Source organism: Siphateles boraxobius, unplaced genomic scaffold (assembly GCF_051911475.1).
Source record: "Siphateles boraxobius isolate OS27281-9 unplaced genomic scaffold, OSU_SipBor_1 29, whole genome shotgun sequence".
NCBI lineage: Eukaryota > Metazoa > Chordata > Actinopteri > Cypriniformes > Leuciscidae > Siphateles > Siphateles boraxobius.
Window position 1 is genome coordinate 21,158,937 of NW_027508908.1, and position 21,354 is coordinate 21,180,290.

At 36.8% G+C, this 21,354-nt stretch overlaps 2 protein-coding genes across 6 annotated transcripts in view; both read right to left on the reverse strand.

Moving 5' to 3' along the window:
* The window catches only part of zc3h13 (zinc finger CCCH-type containing 13), a 29,770-nt gene extending 15,502 nt beyond the window's left edge, over positions 1-14,268 (reverse strand). For 4 of the 5 annotated variants that reach the window (XM_077246870.1, XM_077246869.1, XM_077246867.1 and 1 more), the window contains exons 1-13: positions 14,110-14,268; positions 12,675-12,827; positions 12,398-12,507; positions 12,191-12,305; positions 11,983-12,094; positions 10,639-10,766; positions 9,916-9,960; positions 9,634-9,812; positions 9,348-9,548; positions 7,969-8,124; positions 5,359-5,717; positions 2,872-3,315; positions 2,209-2,424 (exon numbers count right to left, since the gene is read on the reverse strand). In XM_077246870.1, the coding sequence (XP_077102985.1) occupies positions 2,209-2,424; positions 2,872-3,315; positions 5,359-5,717; positions 7,969-8,124; positions 9,348-9,548; positions 9,634-9,812; positions 9,916-9,960; positions 10,639-10,766; positions 11,983-12,094; positions 12,191-12,305; positions 12,398-12,507; positions 12,675-12,818 (2,209 nt within the window). In that variant the 5' untranslated portion in view covers positions 12,819-12,827; positions 14,110-14,268. The remainder of the gene's footprint in view (positions 1-2,208; positions 2,425-2,871; positions 3,316-5,358; positions 5,718-7,968; positions 8,125-9,347; positions 9,549-9,633; positions 9,813-9,915; positions 9,961-10,638; positions 10,767-11,982; positions 12,095-12,190; positions 12,306-12,397; positions 12,508-12,674; positions 12,828-14,109) is intronic. The other variant, XM_077246868.1, reaches the window with a different exon arrangement.
* A 1,795-nt stretch (positions 14,269-16,063) lies between these two features.
* Positions 16,064-21,039, reverse strand: cpb2 (carboxypeptidase B2 (plasma)). Its single transcript, XM_077246872.1, has 11 exons — positions 20,904-21,039; positions 20,236-20,311; positions 19,508-19,632; positions 19,178-19,286; positions 18,995-19,096; positions 18,758-18,862; positions 17,397-17,507; positions 17,082-17,172; positions 16,755-16,957; positions 16,564-16,648; positions 16,064-16,463 (listed from the first exon to the last, which is right to left on the reverse strand). The coding sequence occupies exons 1-11, from the start codon at positions 20,978-20,980 to the stop codon at positions 16,276-16,278; spliced, it is 1,272 nt and encodes a 423-aa protein (XP_077102987.1). The 5' UTR covers positions 20,981-21,039; the 3' UTR covers positions 16,064-16,275.
* Positions 21,040-21,354: the final 315 nt, after the last annotated feature.

The window sequence follows — 21,354 nt, forward strand, 5'->3', positions numbered from 1 at the left end:
ACATTTTAAACAGGACACGCATTAGCTGAATAAATGTTAGCCAATACAAACATATTTACAAAAAATTGTTGACAATGAATTAGTGATCGACCGATGTATCGGTTTACCAATATTTTTCCCGATATTTAAGCATTTTCCCATAATCAGGAATCGGTTTTGTAATATCGGATTTTCCGATAAACGGCGCCATCTTGTGGCCTTTTTGAGAATTCCGCCATTGCAGCCCGCGTCTGAGGAGATCAGTCAATAACAACTCTGTGCACAGGTAAAGTATATGTTCTATTTGCTTTGCTTTAATTATTCAACTTTATTTAACATAACAGACATGCATGCAGAAATGAGATTTGAGACATAAATGCCTGATATAGGCTAGTTTATTTATGCAGCTTGGTTCTAAAAAATTGAGACGAACTCATTGAGCCACGTAGCGTAATCCGTCATGTCCTTCCCCAATAAAGACGTAACTTTACATGAATTAAATAAAACAGACATGAATGAGTGCATGTTGAAAATAAAAGCGCTGAATTTAATTCTCTATCTGTTGTATTTGCTCACCATTAGTCTCGAAACAAAAGTTCGTTCATATTGCTGAGCACTCACTGGGTTGATGATCAGGAATGCTCAAGCACGGCCACTGAATGAAACTTTTGACAAGATTATCTTGTTTAAACACCCTAGATTATATTATCATTTACTACATAGCAATTATTTCGCTAATACACATCTAAATATACCGCTTTGTGGAAATTAATTATTTATTATCTGCACGCGCGATTGCGGTTGAGTAACGTATAGCCTAATGTTATAGTTATGTGTAAATGCATAGATAAACAGCACTTTGTCATAAAGCATTTCATGATCTAGACCGACAAAAATATTAATAATAATTAATAACATACCAGTTGGAAAATGCAATGATGTATATGCTGTTTTGTTTGTTACTTTCCTGATGTTATAGGCTATTCCAGCTAATATTATGCAGTGAATTAATATTACCCAGTGAATTATTCCTCACTCTTAGTTTAAACCTATTAAACGGCACATAAACCTTCTAAAACTGTTTAAAATGAATTACATTTCTGCAAAGGTGATATGACTCCCCTGTCAATTATTTTTTCCATATGAAAACATTAGACTTTTAACATTTATTTTGCCTATTGTTAACATTGTTGCTGCTGATGCTTATAAATGATATGTATAATTTAGATATAAATTATATAATGTAATAATATAAATGTTTTTATTGTAATTTGATTAGTTTACCATTTATGAAAACAAATAAACATATCCAAATATGTTAGAATAGTTTTTGTGCTTTATTTTTTACCTTATCAAAGCTTTTATTTTTAAACAAAGACACTTAGTAACAGTGCACTTTATTTTTTGGACTCAGACCCCTCTATTTATTTGTGTATAAATATCACGGTTTTTTTTTGTATGCAAGGAGGGAGTGATTGTTATAAATAAAATGGTTTGTTCAGTTCATTTGTGTTGTAATAATTGTGCCAAAAACAGAAGTATAACAGTAAATAAATATCGGTTCTGCATATCGGTTATCGGGCACATACACATGCAAATAACCTGTATCGGTATCGGCGCGAGTATGAACCCCAAGTATACTTTGCTCATCCGTGTTCTGCTCCACCTCACAGCGCGTGCACAGAAAGCGCGTGGGGATCAGTCTCTTTCGCAGTTTAATGCACTTTTATTAACTTTATTTATAAAAAATGTCCCGCAATAGACTGCATTTTACAACAGTCACGTTACATGATTTGACTGATTTATATTAAGCTTTTAAGGCTTTTATGGTATTCAAAAACAGTGTAAGTGTCAACTTCAATTTCTACTATAAAGCGGCTCTCCAGTGTGTTCATGTATTTAATCGTGGATATCTGACCGAGGGACTGAACAGAAGAAATTAACCGGAGAAGATTTCCACGTCAAAGAAGGCGGAGCCTCAGAGCACATCCACCTATTACATAATCGCCAAAAACCAATGGTATTTCGAAGGCATTTACAGCTAGACTGTTTCAAACTGCTGAAACGAACACAAAACAAACTTGGCCTGATTTTGTTCTAATTGACATCGCACCAGTTTGTTCTTCGATTTCGCTTGAAGTATATCGGGGGCTTTACGCTTTCTCCAATAGCAGGGCCAGAGAAGTTGGTATCTGCCAATAATAAGAACTTGTCTTGCTTATCAGTCACCTCTTTCTCTGTTGTCACGGCGATCTCTCTCTGCATGTCCTCCCCGCCGTTCATCTCTGGGCTGTTCTCCTCTCGGCCTGTCGTTTTCATAGCGATCACGATCAGTGTTCCTCTCTGAGCTCCTCTCTCTCAGACCACTGCTGCGGGACTCCCAGCTGTCATGCCCACTAGCACTGCTAGCGTCAGTCTGTGATGCTCTACCACCACGAGATGTACCTGAAACACAAAATTCATCACATCCTCTGCCTGAATATTTTACATAATTTTTTCAAGTTCTCATTTTATTCCATTACTCCTTAAAAAGTAGCTAATTATTGTTACATTTAATGAAAAGTATTAAGAAATAAACACAAAAAGGATTGTACATTTTCCCCTTACTACTATTTTTTTATTAGTTGTTTTAATAATATTTATTGAATGGGAACCGGAACCGGAATCGTTTGGCGGAACCGGAAAACTTCTTAAGATTCCCAACCCTAGCCCCAACTGATATCATTATTCATTCATTTCAAAATTTCTATAGATATCACAATAATATTGTTATCGTGAATTATTTTGGCCACAATAACCATGTAGCGAAATTCAAATATCGTCTCAGTTTTTTGGATGAAGCTGACAAGGAATGTGAGGTAGTTGGCCCACAAAAGGCAAGGATCTTCTCACCTTTCTCTGTGGCGTCTGATCCACGGCCCCTCCCTCTTCCTGTTCTTTCAGCTCGGGATTCGTTCCTATTGTCCACTCTGCTCTCATTTCTTATTTCCTCCCTTCCATGTCCTCTTCCATAATTCCTTTCCTCTTGGGTTGTTGTTTCCTTCTTTCTATGGGGTTCATTTCTTTCTCTCTCTCTTTCCCTCTCTCTTTCTCGGTCCCTTTCCCTACGCTCCAGGGATTCCCGTCCTGAACGGTCACGCGTTTCTGCTGCACGGGCATCCCGAGTGTCTTTGACCTCCCCGCGGTGCTGCCGCTCTTCCCGGACATCTCGTCTATCCCGTTCACTGCGGCGGTCTCGGCTGTCCCTGCAATCACGCTCATCTCGGGAAGAACTCTGCTCGATATCATAGTCTCGCTCATCACGGCTGCCGTCTTTCTCACGTTTCCCTCGGCTCTCTATGGGCAGAAAGGAAATTAAGTCAGCAACGGAGTACATCACGTGTATCACCGTTTCCAAAAAAATATTAAGCAGCACAACTGTTTTATTTAGTGCCATGTCAGCATCCAAGGCTATTTTCATGGCAAAAATTAAATTACAAAAATACAAATATCATATAAATACAATAAAAACCAAACAAACAAAAGCAGCAAGTCATATTATACAAGATTTTTTTTAATTAACATATGATAAAAAATCCAAAACCTTTTCAGGCATAATCTTACTAAATAAGACCTTAAGTGAGGTAACTTCATAAAAAAGCATTCTACTTGTATTAAGTCCAGGACAATCAAATAAAATATGTTTAACAGTTAGGGGAATCTTACAAAACATGCATATAGTTTGGTCTTTAAGCCACAACTATTTTCAAGATAGATAATGAGAAGAAATGTTTATTGAGAATAAAATCAGCATATTAGAATGATGTCTGAAGGATCGCGTGACACTGAAGACTGGAGTAATGGCTGCTGAAAATTAAGCTTTACCATTACAGGAATAAATACATTTTAAAAAATATTAAAATTAGGGATGAGCATTTTTCAAAAAGATTGTATACAAATATTCGGTTATTTTGTCACCATTTCTGTACAAGCTTACATTAGGCAATATAGACAAGCTTACAATATATCTTAAGGTTTTCTTTTAATTGAAAACATTTAAAGGATTAGTTCACCTTAAAATGAAAATTTCCTAATAATTTACTCACCCCGATGTCCTCCAAGATATCCATGTCTTTCTTTCCTCAGTGGAAGAGAAAATAGTTTTTTTGAGGAAAACATTTCTGGATTTTTCTTCAAATAATGGATTTCAATGACAACCAGCGTTTTGAAGTCCAAATCAATGCAGTTTCAAAGGTCTTTGAAGTGCTTCAACGGACTGTGCATGATCGCAGGAGGAGAGTCTTATCTCGCGAAACGATAGGTCATTTTTTATACAGAGTCCGCGATATCGAGCCTGACCTTTCAACATGATGACGTAGTTCCAGGCGCGTTGCAGATCAGCTCAATCCGAACAATTGTAGTTAAAAAGTGTATATGTATATATATATACACAGTATATATATATATTTTTTTTTATTGACCTATCGTTTCCCAAGATAAGACTCTCTTCATCAGCTGTGATTGTGCACAGCCGTTTCAAGCACTTCAAAGACCGTTGAAACTGCATTGATTTGGACTTCAAAACAGTGGTTGTCATTGAAGTCCATTATTCGAAGAAAAATCCAGAAATGTTTTCCTCAAAAAATAGTTTTTTTGAGGAAACCTATTTTCTCTTCCACTGAGGAAAGAAAGACATGTATATCTTGGATGGCATTGGGGTGAGTAAATTATTAGGACATTTTCATTTTGAGGTGAACTAATCCTTTAACAATAGCTCAAGCAGCGCGAACGAAAAAAACCTCTAATAAAGCAGACTGCGCCAGTCATCTTACAGAACGTACATATACACTCGAGTCAGCATGATTATCGTGTTTATTACACTTGTTAAACACACTCCACAGCGCCACCCAGTGCATTTAATTATAACTGTGAAAAAAAATTAAAGAAAAAATAATAATGTTCGAATAATAATTACAGATCGGATATTCGTGCACATCCCTAATTGAAATACAAACAGGTATTTTTAATTGTAATAATATTTTTTTACATCAAATAAATGCAGCCTTGGTAAGCATAATAGACTTTTCAAAAACATTTTTAAAAATCTTACAAATCCCAAACTTTTGAACGGTAGTGTATTTTTATTTGAATTCTGTCATAGGAACCAGTCAATAAATAGAATCATGCATGTGTCATATGTGTTGTTATGTGGTTCCCAGTTGATTTTGATTGTGTGTCTTGTTTCAATGAAGTCAGTTCAGTCAGCTGAGGCTCTAACAAGTCACTGACTTTATGGATGGACTCATTAAAAAAAAATTGGCTCATTTGTTTGCAAGTCATTAACATCAAAAGCCAAATACTCTCTAATGACTGTGTAATATAGAAATATGTGTCTCTCACCATCTCTGCGCTCATGCCTCCTCTCCTGCAGTGCTGGACTTCTGTCTCGCTCTGCTCTCCCCCTCTCCCTGCCCTGCGAGCGGTGACTGGCACTGGGGCTGGACCTGCGATGGGCGGGTGTTGGTGAGGGGTCTCTCTGGGGGGTGAGTGGAGAGCGGGAGCGACGTGAAGACTGAGCGGGAGGGGGTGAGGATGAGGATGGAGGAGGGAGGTCTCGGTAAAGAGGAGAGACAGAACCCCGTCTGTGGCGAGGGGATGGGGAGTGTCTCTGGGCTGAGGAGCCAGAGTGTGAAGAGGGAGAGTGGTGTTGTCGAGACAGAGGGGAGGGGCTGCGGCGGTGACGGGGTGGAGTTCTAGACCTAAGAGAGGAAACGCATAAGATGAAATTGATAGCTGTACCCACAATATCTCTAAAACAAAATAGTGATGCAAGTTAAAGGATTAGTTCACTTTTTAAAAAACTTTTGCTGATAATTTCCAAGATGTCCATGTCTTTCTTTCTTCAGTCGAAAAGAAATTAAGGTTTTTGATGAAAACATTCTAGGATTTTTCTCCATATAATGGACTTCATGGGGTACCAAACGGTCCAAGGTCCAAATGACAGTTTCAGTGCAGCTTCAAATGGCTTTAAACGACATCAGACGATGCATAAGGGTCTTCTGTGATGCACGTTCGTTATTCTCCTGTTCGAACTCGTTCATCAAAATGAACAAATCTTTTTTCGAGAAAAAAGATTTGTTAATTTTGAACGAGTCTTTTTTCGAGTCATTTCGTTAATTCAACGAACGAAATGACTCGAAAAAAGATTTGTTCATTTTGATGAACGAGTTCGAACAGGAGAGTCACTCATCACAGAACAGAGCAAGGCGAGCATTTGTGCTTATACAACTTAAACTTTTTTATTTATTTTTGAAATGAACGATCATTTCGCAAGATAAGACCCTTATGCATCGTCTGGTATCGTTTAAAGCCATTTGAAGCTGCACTGAAACTGTCATTTGGACCGTTTGAAGTCCATTATATGGAGAAAAACCCTAGAATGTTTTCATCAAAAACCTTAATTACTTTTCAACTGAAGAAATAAAGACATGGACATCTTGGATGACATGGGGGTGAGTAAATTATCAGCAAAAGTTTTTTTTAAAAGTGAACTAATCCTTTAAACGTCAGGATATTCCACTCATATCTGTCAGCTTGTAGGGACTTAAGGCCGTGACACTCCAAACCAACATCAAAGAACTAGCAGTGACAAAAGCCGACTGTCCTGTCACCTCCCGTCTGCACCAAAACATTGAGCTTGAACGCACAGAAGACAACAGCCAACTAGCATGAACATTCTGTGCCTGTGTTAGAGGAAATAACGGTCTATAGCAGCAAGTGGTAGAAGCAGGGTGTCGGCAGATATAAACAATTTAAATTTAAGACTTTTGAAGACCTTTTTAATGCCACTTTGAATGAAATTTAAGACCAAATCTGTGATGGAAATTCACATTATATTACATACGTATATGTAATATTTAATGTTTAACCCAAGTAATTGAAGTAATTTAATATTAACTACTACTTTTATAAATAAAAAAAACACTAAATTTTTACCTCAGTATGTGTCTTCTGTGAGTTTATTTATTTTTTATGTGCTGTTATGCTCATTTGTTTTGATTTCTCACTATAAAATCTCTCACAGAGACAGGCAGCGCGAGTCTCAACAGCGCTACCAGATATACATTATCAATCGCTGTTTATGTAATAAAATCTGAAACATTTTTGCGAATCGATGCTTCACTGGTTATTTGACGGACATAGGGTGTCAGACTGGAGAAATTTTAGTGGTAATGTGACCAGAAATATTTAAGTGTGACCCATCGAATCTGAATTTAAGACTTTTTAAGAACCCACGGCCACCCTGAGTAGTCTATATTCATTATTCAAAAAGGGAAAACAAAACTAGGACTGCAGCTATACAAACCGTAAACAAAGAAGCTCTGGCTTACCATTTTGAGTATGAATCATGTCGATCACTTTCTTCATTTCAGACAGTCATGCCGTTATGAAAGTGTTTGCGTATTGGAATGCTCAGGAAAGATTAATGTGTAAAATTAGAATAGCCTTCTGTGTGTGCACTCTTCACTTTCGCTATTCTACTTGTGCACTGGTTTGCAAAGCTGAACAGCCAATCAGAGTGATCGGTCTCACGACACGGACTGCCTCACACTGACTCAACATGATCAATTGACCAAAACACCACCGGCAGGCTCCGACACCCCAAAAACTGATCTGACAGACGCTTACCAATGGCCCATCGGCTTGGTGTGTCAAGGCCTAAAGACCCATTACCCCAATCAGATGTGTCACGCATGAACCTTCAGAAATCATACTAATATTTGATGAATAGAAAGGTTTTTTGTAACAACGTAAAAGGACTTTACCATCACTTTTGACCAAAATTTATTTCAAATAATTATATTAGAGAATTAGAAACTAACAATTTTGTTTAGGATTTGATTGATTTTAACACTTAACTGATCAAAATACTGAAAGGCTCATTGATATCTCAAAGATATGTCAGAAGTGACACTGGATTAACAACTATTTAAGTGCAGCTCTTCTCACCTCTGCTGCGAGGCTTGTTTTTGGGAGGTGGGTTTGGGCGATGATGACTTCCTTCTGGTTGGGGGAGACACTTCCCTGGAGGGTGTGGAAAGGCTTCCAGAACGTTCCTCGGATGTTATTGAACGTTTGGCTTTATGGGAACTATCTGATCGGTCCCTGTAATAAAGGAAAGGTCAAAGATTTATAAATTGTTTTATAATATTCAAACTAAATTATATTTGATTTGTTTTCACACACCGATAAAGCAGATACTATCAATTGAATCTGGCCCAGCACCATTGAAATGAGCAAATACAACACATAATAGCTGCATTTTCACTGCTGGGCCAAAAGCGAGCGTGCTAGTGCGTAACAGAGCCAGTTGCATTTCCACTTGGTACTTCCGGGGCTTAACCGGGCCTCCTTTGGGCTTCCTCAGGGACAACTGCCAGGGTTTTTTGGTCGCTGAATACCTTGGTCAAAAGCGGACAAACTGGAGCTTAACCAGTTAACTCATATAACCCCTGTTTTCTGTCAGTGAGCTCCCTCTGTTGCTCTGGCTAAAAGGATTACAGTATAGTGAGACAGGAGAGATCTCTCAAACATCCTCAGGTCGCATAATGGTGGAAAATTAATAGAAATGTTCATTCTTTCAAAAGAAATTTGACAAACGTGTAATTCTATCAATATTTTTCTAAATGTGTAAGTCTTTGGACTTAAAAGCCTTAATGGAGTTGATTTGTGCGATCATGTGACAAATAAATGGAAGCAGGAGCAACTGAATAAGCATGTGTTCTCTTTATATGTAGTTTCAGTCAACTAGCTGTGTGATGTTGTTCTCTGAAAATGTGTTAAGGACAGGTTTTAGGGTAGCGCTGCAGGGCTACTGGCCCGACAGTGGAAACGCAGCCTGATTTTTTCCCACCTCACCTCGAGGTCCAAGGTTATTGGCACTGCCCGACACATTGTTAGCCCTGACTTGCACTGGCCCGACAGTGGAAAAGCGGCTTATGACAATCTATTAGTGAGGTCACGATACCATTATCTCAGTTAGTCAGTACCAAACGCAGTAGTATTGCATGATTATCTGTTCCAATTTTGGTACCATAGCAAGCACTATTGGGAACACACTCCCTTGACCTCAACGGACATATCTTTGATTGTCTTTAAATTGTCAACACTGCAGAAACATTGTAAATATAAATACACTCAAGAGTAAAAACACAAATATGCAGAAGGTTTCAAAGCAGCCATTTATCAAAATACAAAATAGATGCAATCCTGCTGATACTGCAAAAAGACTGGTATAAATCACATTTTTACAATTTCAGTATCACTTTTAACAATACTACAATGTATGAAACTTTATGTTTTGTGGTTTCTTTTTAAGGTGACCATACCTGCGCTTTTCTTTTTTCTCTTTGTGTTTCTCCACATCTCGTCCTCTTTCTTTACCTTCTTTAGGTTTGTCCTCACATTTCTCCTTGTTTTTGTGTTTATTTTTGTGTTTCTTCCCAATTACTGGGTTGTCCACAGGGACAGGTGGAGGAGGACTGGGCGTCCGTGGCCCTTTTCTTTTTCCATGGCCACTCTTAGATGACCTGGTCAAAAAAGTAAATAGCAGTCAAGTATTTAAATTGATACAAATCTGTTTAAGTTCAACTAAATGCAGATCATTTTCCTAACCTGCTGTCTGTCTCCTCTATCCTGTTCTGGTCAGACACTGGAGAGGAGATGATTGAGGAGGTGGAAGACTTTTTCTCTTTCTTGCCGGAGTTCCCACCTTTCCCTGCTCTGTGTTTGGGCGAGCCGCTGGATTTACGGGACGAGGGTGAACCCTTAGAACTGGCGCGCTCAGGAGAAGCCTAAGACAGATCAAGAAATAACAGTCTGTAATAAAAGGCTAATTAATACTAAAATTAACATTAATTTAGACTCTTTATTTTTGTCTGTGTTCAAATAACTTACCCTGTCCTTAGAAGAACTACTGGTCCTGGTTTTGGAGACTGGTTCCTGTTGAGAATATGCATGTCATTACTATCTGTATTGATAAATTCAGGTTAACTCAAATTAACCTTCTTTCAAGTTTGGAATTAATTCAGTAAAATGTCTATGGTAACATATTAATCAGTAAAATGATTGCAAAAAACATTATTTAAACAACTTTACAGTTTACAGTGTAGATTGACAAAATATACTCTATATATATATAATTCCTCCTTTATTAAGCATTATATGGAGGCAATATTAAAAGAATATGCCATCAAATCTTTTCTGAAGACAGTCAGTTCCCTTCAGATAAACATTCATATAAAAAAAAAACAGCTCCACGTTTTTACTTGTACCTGACACACACAAAAAAAAACATATTATGTGGGTTTAAATTGCTGGGTTCCAATTGACCCCAGTGAGTAAAACATTTTGGTACATTTGAGGGTAACAGGAGGGCCAAGAGAGGGAATGGAATATGTTTCACATGTTGCTTGCCAATAAATAAAGAGTTGTCATCAATTCATGATACTTTCTTATCTCTTCATTTTTTAAAATTTAAAACACACTTAAAATACAATAGAATTGTTTAATTCAGTGATTAATTAAGAAAAAGTCTAATACCATTTAAGATATTGAAGAGTTTTTATGGCCTTAAAAAGTCTTAAATTCACGAGTTCCCTGAAACCCAATCTAATATACCTCTTTCTTGATGATGATCTCCTCTCGTTTGTCCATGTTTTCCTGTTCCAGCTTCATCAGCTCACGTTGAATCTTCTGTCTCTTCATTTCAAGAGATAACTCGTAATCGTAGTCACCGTTATCGGAATCTAGAAAAATTAATGACAAATATAACTGCTGGGAAAAAATGTCAAGGAGACAACGAAGCATTACCTGTGATGAGAGGAAAGACTGTACTGCAATCAAAACCCCTTCATCAATCATCCATCAAGTTCACCCAAAATGACAATTCTGTTATTTACTCTCATGTTGTTCCAAACATGTTGTTCATCTTCAAAACACAATTGAAGACATTTTTTAATTTAGTCTTTTATTCACATATAAAAATTGATCAAAGCACATACATAGAGCACATCAAAAATGGAAGCTTTAACGTGCTTGCTTGACATGCAAGAAACAATGAGGTTTTGTTCTCATGCGTCAAGCAAGTACAGTTTAGTTTATCATTAGAGCTGCACAATTGTAAAAAGGTTGCGATCTCAAAACACCTACACGATTGACTCGGCTATGTCTATTAAACCTTTGGCAAATATGTATAGGTATCCATGTAAAGGAATGAAACAGCTTAAAAGTCTTTTCAATCACACAGTATCATTATTTCTATATTATAATGATTACATTTTAACAGAAGTACTGAGATAAAAGTATATAGCTCAGATATAAACACTGAAGTCTACAGTAGCGACCAAAATAATTTTAAATTACCTATTGAAACTAATATGATGCTTCAAATAAACATTGTATTATTACATTGTTATATCAGAAAGTGACGACAAGGGACAATTTAAAAATTTTTGAGAAAATGTACTTGTCATGTAATCATTAATTCAAAAAATTTGTTAGTGAAGTGAGTGAGTCATTCATTGGATCTGAATTATTACTATAAAAAAAATTTCAATAGTATTTTTTTCCAAGTACGGTAATTTTTTTATTTTTTTATTTTAGTCGTCTGTTCAGAATTGTGGGAGAATCGTGATCTCTGTTTGAAACAAAAAAAGTGATTCTCAAGAATCGTGCAGCTCTACTTAACATATTTAATGTGATCTATTTATGTGCATCAATCCATGTGTATATGCGAATAAAAGCCTAAATTAAATCTGTTCATATAAAGCGATCAAGTCTCTTCAGAAGATAAATAGAGTGTAAATTAAAATTACATTTTAATAGCATTTAAAACGTGTTTCAAAGATGAAAAATGTATTCTGGGTTTGGAATGACACAAGGGTGAGTTTTTGGGTGAACTATCCCTTTAAATGTCTTCTAATCAGATACATCAACTTTGTGGGCATTTTGGAGAATCTTCACCTTCACGACTGGCTTCCCAATCTGCTGTCTCCTCCTCACTAGCAGGAGTGCGTTCCTTTGTGATTTTAATATCCTCTTTCTCCCTGTGTCTGCCTCGGGATGAATCTCGCTGCTAATGAGAAACACAAAATGTCAAAGAACTCACCAAAAACAATCAACCAACAATGGCAAATTCTCCAAGCAAATGTTAGCTGTTAGAGCAGCCTACTCTGGTTTTAGGTGAAGTGGGTTCGTCTGCGTCTCTTTTCTGTGTGTCACCATCTACATCCTGTCTCTTATTCTTCATCCTCTCCCTGAGATCCCCAGGGGGCCTCTCGGCTGACCTGCAGACAACACACATGCAGAAAGTCAAGCATTCGGCCAAGAATTTGAGCAGGTACAATTACGAAACAACATCTCTTCAATGGAATCTCACCTGCTGAACGTTCCAGAGAAGCCTTTTCCTCGGGATGGGGTTCCATGTGTGTACCGACACGTGTTACCGTAACTGCAGTTCCCAGTCTTTAGCCAGTTTCTACAATGAGTCTGCAAAAGAAGACAAATGTGGGACAGTCTGTTGCATTTATACACTTTACAAGGGCACCTAAAATATTTTAAACCCAGCGAGCTACTACCTAGACACTGGAAATACTTTCTAGGTAGGCAGCTCACCAAGTTTCCATTGCTCAGTAGTGGGTGATGAGTATCCCTACCTCTGCTGCATTACTGGCCGTGCTGGGCCCGAGTCTCTCAAACACGCTGGGCCTGCGGGAGGGGGTGGTCGTGGTCGTGCTACTGCTGCTGTCCGATATGGTCTTTGAATTCTCCACTGTAACCTTCCGCCTGATCTTGGACATTCTGCAGGGCTGCATTAGAAAAATGGCAAATAAAAGGCACCAGCATTTTTAAGCTGAATGCAGTGTTGTAGTTAAGACCAGCTCACCGAGTCAAGTCACAGAGACCAGAAGATGGTCAAGTTCGAGTCAAGAATAAGACCAGAAGAGGGTTGAGGTCTTGTCAAGACAGAGATTGAAGACGATAAGTTTAATTCAAGACAGAGTCCACATGCTCCAGAGTTCATAACCAATGACCTAGGCAAGAAAACATGGCCTGATGATTCATATCATGTACTTGGAGGCATGTGGACTATGTCTTGGCTCAAACTCAACTCTCTTCTGGGTTTGGTCTTGACTCTTGTTCTCAACTACAACACCGGATGAATTACATTACATTAATTCTAAGGTCACATACATATCAAACTATTGTGCCATTCAAGTGGAGTCTGAAATTTGGATATGGCAACTTCCGAGTACATGAACGACCAATTGAAAGCATATTTTTTTCAAGTGGAAAACTCGGAATTCTAGATGCAACAGGAGTGTTCCTGTGTTGTGACATTGGAAGGGGAGTGTTGATTTGAAACATTGCAGCAAAAATATCATAATATAGCTTTAGTCTAACTAGAGATCAGAGCCTTAGCAGTGTTAAATAGCTCAATTTTCAGTTTCAGATCTAGCTTTTGGGATTTATTGTTCACAATATAATTCATTTGTTTTGTCTTATGTACTTCAATGAGTGGGTTTCCACACTTTTTGACCAGACAATGAATGTCCATAACTTTTCCAGTCGTTCATGATTTCTGCGTGTCCTTTTTTAAACTAACGCTACTGTACAAAGATTGCTGAGGAATATTTATATCAGGTAACGTTACCAATCCATAATATTACGAGATTTACACAATTGTAATCTACTTATTTGTGAACAAACGTCTCCAAAACGACAACAAAGTTCCATGACTTTTTTTCTGTCTGAAATAAAGAAAATCACTATTGTAAAATTATTTGATAGTTCCTGTTTTCCAGTGACCGTGGGAGCCCCGTTCATTGTCAACACTAGCACAAGCACAATAGTCACATTTTTGCAAATGCGACTGCCTGCCTCTCTCTATAAGGTGCATTAAGGCGTGCGTGGTTTCACTAAAAATGTGTTTTATAATAATTTTCGTGTTTTAAGCAGTCATTCATTTGCAGAATGCCGCGCATATAACGTTAATGCCGCGCGGCCTACATTGATAGCACAAGGCTCGATAACGACCCCGCTAAAACTGCTGCTGATTGACCCGTAAACAAATACAAACAGAAATTTTACCCGAATATGAATAATGCGTCAAGTCCAGTTTCACAGACTGTTGGGGATAAACTCCTAATCACATGCAAAAGTCTTGCAAAGCGGTCTTCCCCTTAGCCGCCGTCATGATGCTGGCGAGACAGCGCAAACTGCACATACAGCTTTCCGAAGTACTGAGGAGAGGAGGATTATGGGAAACTGGAGGGAGTATTTTTTGTTTGTTTGTTTTAGATTTTGTTTAAACCGTTCCTTTAAAAATAAATAAATACAATATACACGGAAAATGTAGTTAGTAATGTAATCTATTAGATTACGCTTTTAGGTAGTTTTTCTTTACTTTAGTTTAGTACCTTTGATCTTACACATTTGTCATAGACTTCAGTAAGAATTTGTAGCCTACCAAACGAGACAAAAAATAGAATTTTTTGTTATAAAAATGGAGGTGTCTGCAACACCCATTCATTTTTTTATGAGGTAATGTTTTTGTTTGAAAGTCTTTAAAACTCTTGATGACTGCAGCCTATAATGTATCTTTTGTGGCATACATTCTGTTCCATTCATTATTGCTTGTGTTGGTAGTCTTCATAACTTCAACCAGACTTTAGTATTTAAATCAATGTTACTCTTTTTCACATGCATGCATTCAAATATAAAGATTCTTAATTAAAAAAAAATTCTCCACAAAAAAAGCACTGCTACATATGGTCTAAACATGCTATGATATAAATAAATATCAACCCTATGCTTAAAGTTAAAATAACAAGGTAATGACAAATATGACCCTTCTTGGATTTATCTGTACAATGTTAAAAATGAATGAGCGAAAAGTGAAAGCACTGACTGAATTAAAATGTTTTGGAAATATATCTGAGGGTCTTTCACAACAAATTCCTGTTTCTCAGAAGGGCTAAAAGCTTCATTGTTATGTCATGAACACCTTCGATGGCTTCACTATAATGATCATTACTTTAATGGTCAACAAAGTTTTGTATTATGTATTAATATATGGTATGCAAAAGGGGTCAACAACTAAAACAACAAAAAAGTACCTAAGAAATGTTTGAGGACTTTCAAATAGCTGCTTATTGTGGCATAAAAAAATGTAAATGCCACAAGCAAGCGCTTTGAATGACCATGCGTGTCTGTGTGGAGTTTAATTATGTGAATCCTTAGTGTGTTATATATTTCCATTGAGGCTGATTTTTTTTTACTCTTAGATTGTTTTACTATTTTCTCTGAAGAATCAAAATGAATGATATCCTGATGTCTTAAACTTTTAAATTCAGTCAGCTTTTTCACTTTTGCCTCATTCAAATCTGGAATCATAAATCACACCATGTTTGTTAGTTTGGCCAGAGTAGAACTGGACTGAGCCTGCTTTCTCCCAAGTTTTTTCTCTCCATGCTGTCACCTGATGGTGTTTGGGTTCCTTGCCACTGTCGCCTCTGGCTTGCTTAGTTGGTGACACTTAATATTCAGTAATATTATCGATTTAATTGCACTTGCACTATTGGATGAGAAAAAAAATGTTGTACTCAATCGAGCTGAACAATGACACACCACTGTTTTTATAGCTGAAATCGACTTCATATAATTTCTTTGCAACATTGACACATAATTGAACTGAATCAACCGACATCAGCGGAAAAAAATGACACTGTTGTCTTTTTAGAGCTGCTTTGCAGCTGAATTTAATTGTTTGCATCAATGATCATTATTTTTCTGTTTATCGTAAAGCTGCTTTGAAACAATCTGTATTGTGTAATGTGTAAACATCAATGTGATGTTTCCATAATAATGTGGCCCACGTGAATCGTGACCAATCACACAGAATTTGTTTTTTTTTTTTTGCATAAAAATCAGACTAACCCAGTATGCTAAAGACTTTGGGCATACTTTCACTTGTTTTTTTTCTTGACTTTCTTGACCATTATTCAGAAAATAATAGTATCAAGAAGCAAATTAGAGACCAATACCGAGTGAACAATGTTTTATTGTGGTAAAAACAGCTGTAGTAAATTATGATAGGCTACTTGGTATACACTTGCATACACACAAAACAATAACCGCACTCTCAAAAAAGTTCAGTTGACTTTAGCACATTATAAGTACACATTTTGTTTAGTTAAGAGTAAAAGTTAAGAATCTGAATCTGTACTGTGTGCTCAGGTTGTTGATGGAAGCCCTTTATTGAGTTTTCTTGATCACATGTAAGGCTATGATCTTTGATGCCAGTAGAGCCTCATTACAGGCCTGAGGGATAAAGCTGGGAGGAAGAAGAAACCCATATCGACCACGATCCTGAAGCTCAAAGGTGAAGGAATATTTTATCCCAAGATTATACGCCCAGTCATCAGAGCCTCCTGGGGCTAAATCTTGTGAAAGAAAAACAAAAGTATTAACATAACAAAGAAACAGGCATAAGTTCAAATACAGTTATCAATAAAACATTTGTATTCTATGAACAAAGCTTACAAATGGTTTTTGCACCCGGACCATATTTATAGATATTCCTGTAGTATCTGCGTATTTTTGTTGAAGCTTCCTTAACAAGTTCAAACTGTCAGAAAGAAATTATAGAAGTTTTTTAAAAAAAAAACATTATTTTTATTTGTATTATTTACTAGAATGGCCCACCACAAACACAATGTAACTTCCTCACACACCAACTCATTGTGGTTTGGAACCTCATCATAGGAACAGGAGTAAGGAAACAGAAGCATCTGAGAGTAGGAGTGAATGGAGAGGTACAGCTTGACTGTGTCCTTATGTGAGCGCAGGAATTGGGCCACGGCATGAGTCTCTGGTTCAGACTCTGGGAACTGACCGCAATATGTAGGATCACATGGGTTACTGGAGGCACCCTTCGCTTAAGAACAGAGTTGAAGAATTAATCCAGGAGTAATATCAATTCAAAACAGAAATATCTTTTTTGAGAAAAAAAGTAAAATTATAACAGTGGTTTTTAACGAAGGTTTAGTATTTGAACTCACTGCACCAGTTTGCATCAAAATTTCTGTTCAAATCGGCTCCAGCACACTCGCTGTCTTTGTTAACAGAGCGGTTTTTCCTCCACATACGATCCTTGTTGGTAAATGAGAAATGGTATAGTTGGTCAAGATAAGATTAATGTAATAAGGATTCTTTAGAATAAGTACGGCTGAATTTGGATCGAGAAAATGTCAGTGATAAATTTTAATTTTTTCCATTGCAGGGAAATTAATAATACACTAAAACTATGTATTATAATAATTTTGACAGTATATTAAATGCACTGGAAATAATAATAATTTTAACATATTACTTACTGTTGTCCATGTGTACTTGTATCCATCTGGGTTCATGACTGGCAAGACGTAAATGTCCATTTTGTTCAACATCTCTGTGATTTCAGTGTTCTGGTTGTAAAATTCTAGTGCCTGCATGGCAAAACAAAATGAAACAGAGAAAAAAAAACTTTTCATTAGATTTCCCATAATTGCTCTAATTTGCTCCAATTTATTGAACAATTATTGGTCATGAAAGCTTTTAAAGATGTATTTCAATCTGCTGTATGTCAAGGTCAAATAAAGGCACAGAACCACATAGTCAAGCAAGGTAATCCAGTATAAAAATGAGAAAAACATATCCACCGAATGAAGCGGCAGGACAAGAGGGGCAACTAGAGAGTTGCTGCATGGGTTCTGTTGCTGAAATTGCACAAACTCAAGGCACCAGCAATATCTACAGACAGAGACCAAGTTTTTTCTGGAGTTTTCTGATTTCTAACTGGACAACGACCCAAAGCACATTTTCAAAACTATGCTAATGTTACCTTTAAGTGACCTAATCTGGCCTTGATTAGTGCATTAACCAAGATCGTGAAATCTGCCTTCAAGACTGGCAAAAAAATATATACAGTTTAAACAGTTTAAACACACAAAGTTCAAACTGATGTGGGACTCCTCAAGATGTCATTTAAGGGTTTAATATAGTTTTATGCAAATCACGCGCAAAGGAAAGTAGAAATTGGTTAAATAGATTAAATGATTAAATGGCTTAAAGAGGTTGGTGAAGAAGGGTAAACCTGATTTCACCAAGTATGTTCCTGGATCAAGATCTTTGCTGATCCTGGAACAACATTCCAATCAACCAGATTTGAGGGACAAGCTCACAGTTTATGTCAAGTTTAGGCTTACAACCAGGGTTAGGTGCTTTTACATCTGTGTTATTTACCTATCATTTCCCTCAGATTTTAGGGATAAGTTCGGTTTAGGGGCGGGCATAGGGGGTGAATGTGATTTCACCAAGTAAAACATGCTCCTGGATCAACATCCTTGCTGATACATACAACATTCCAATCAACCAATCATATCTGAGGGATAGGTTTACAGTTAATGTCAAGTTTAGGCTTACAACAAGGGTTAGGTGCTTCTACATCAGTGTTATTCACCTATCATTTCCCTCAGATTTTAGGGATACGTTATAGGCTAGGTTTAGATTTAGGGGTAAGGATAGGGTTAGAACTGTTTTTGGACAGGATTGTTGTTCCAGGATTAACGGAAGATGTTGATCCAGGAACATGTCTTACTTAGCAAAATCACAGTGACTCTGAGGGTGAAGAAAAGCATGAGCTTAGGTTAAGGCTTTAGCTATAATGCTGAAAGGAGATTTAACATGTTATACTAACATATTTGACAAACCACATGCAAAAGGCTGGAGCAATCCACTCCCGTGCATGAATCCCACAGTCCAACCACATGGCCCTTTTCACCTCATCTCTCCTGCCCGACAGCTGCAGCATGAAGACAGACAACCAGACTATAGTCATAATTTAAATTGTGGATGTGTCTGTAATTTGTCTGAAAAACATATTCAAAGAACACTAATATCTCTAGTAAATCAATCCTTAATACAATGAGTATACCTTTATAACATAGAGTGGCCGCTTCTCAGAAGATGACCCAATAAGAATAACTTCCACCATGTCTGAATGATCTTGGTTGGTCTTATTTATCCAGTAATAGATCTGAGAGAGGGAAAAAAATTGGTCAAATTGTCATTTTCAGTTAAAAGGTTGAGGTCAATTTTCAACTTTTTGTCAGTTTACATCTTCTAAGGAATGATATCTCTCGTAGAACACGCCTCCACTCCGGGGATCTGATGTATCGTTTCTGGTCTGCATCTCAACCAGTGCTGGTGTGTTTTCCAAAAGAACTCTGCACACATATCAAAAACCAGATTTGAGTCTTAAAAATCAATCATTTGCTTTTTAACATGCAGACAAGACATCAGATATACATTCTGAACATAAATAGCCTGTCCTAAGTATAAATGCAACACTCATTTAAATAATCATAATAAATCAATTAAAAGTTCCCTTTAAGGTTCATTACATATATACAGTCCACAATCCAACAAACTGAACAGCTTTGCATACCTATAAGTAATGCCATGTTTGTGTAGAAGTTCAGTGACAAACTCCACACTTGTTGACTGAATGTAAAGGTGAACCTCAGTATTTGTTTTAATGTAACTGGGTGAAGCAGGTTGCCACAATACTGTCTGAACAAGCACAGAGAACATAAGTTTACATGTCAGCTGAAACTCACAGGAGCACACTCAGGGTCAGTTCAATAAATCAAATCAATTAACCGCCAAATTTTGTAAAATGATTATTACTTAACTTCTTGTGTAACAACTGTATAGATAGTGCATCTCAAATTTGATATTCAGGTAACACTTTACAATAAGCTGCCCTACATGCCAGAGGCATAATGAGCAGTAAGTAAGTAAGTAACTTTACAATAAGGTTAATTAGTTAACATTATGATATAATGTATTAACTAACATGAACTAACAATAAGCAATACATTTGTTACTGTATTTATTCATCTTTGTTAATGTTAGTTTATAAAAACAGTTGTTCATTGTTTGTTCATGTTACCTCACAGTGCATTAACTAATGTTAAGAAACACAACTTTTGATTTTAGAAACATATTAGTAGCCTAAATGTTGAAATTAATATTAACTAAGATTGATAAATGCTGTAGAAGTATTGTTTATTCTTAGTTCATGTTAACTAATACAAACCTTATTGTATAAAGTGTTAGCAATCGTCCTCTGACAGAATGCCAGTCAACAGATGGCAATAAATAACCTCTCACCTCATTGTGACTCGTCATGTTCCGCACTGTGTCCACATGTTCCTGTGTGGATACAGTGATGGACAAAACCTGGTCACTGTGCATGAATAGGGAAACAGCAGCAGTCATTTTAATTGTTATGTAGGATATGCAGATGAAGGGGCAATATCGTTAAGAAAAAAAATCGAATCATGCAAGTACTTTAAACAACAATATGGATACATAATTATTCACAATAACCACTTCAGCAAAGGATGTACCGTTTTCTGTTTATTTAAAACATTTGGCTGCCATAACATCATAGCGAAAGTTATTCATAGCCTACTTGTATTTTAACAGTAATCCATCAGAACAATGTTCGTTTAATAGTCCACATTTAATAGATGAACGCATTCAATTAAATATTTTTAAATGTTGAGTAAAAAACAAACCCACTGTCAAAAATAGCATTGGGACATAGGCTATCTTGGTGAGATGCTTTTTTTTCTCCAGTAGGAAGCTTTATTGTTTACAGGGATATTTCACATGGATTACAATAAACAATTATACAACACTATGAAAACCTCTTATTATCTAACTAAATGTTGACATATTACGGAGGTTTTTGGTCTTGGGTGTTGCTACAGCCAACAACTCAATTAATAATAATATAACTGTATAATGCATTAAGAAAAAAATAATTGACTTACTGTTCCGATTTGCAAATAGATTTCTCAAGAAAGATGTTAAAACATATCAAGCAAGCCAGTGGTATAAGGGGCCTCATTCTTTTTTTGTTCTGTCTCCAAATAGTTTGTGCAATAATGTAGACAAGGTAAGAGGTCATTATTGATCTAGAACTGTTTGTTTGCTGGTTAAAATGTACTTTGAATTGGCGTGGTGCAGCCTATTTCAAATGTTTGTAAAATGTTTATAAGAACAGCATTTCTTTTTCTTTTCTTTTTTTTATTAAATATGATATGAAAACAAATGGTGTCATTCAATCTTAATAGTAAATTTTAACATTTCTTGCCTGCGATGAACAAAACTTATAGCTAGGGTAGAGGTCAACCATAACACTAGGTGGCAGATTTTGACAACAGGAGGCTGAAACGAAATGCATGACCCATGTAGGCTCCAGTGCAGTAGGTGGCGGAAAAG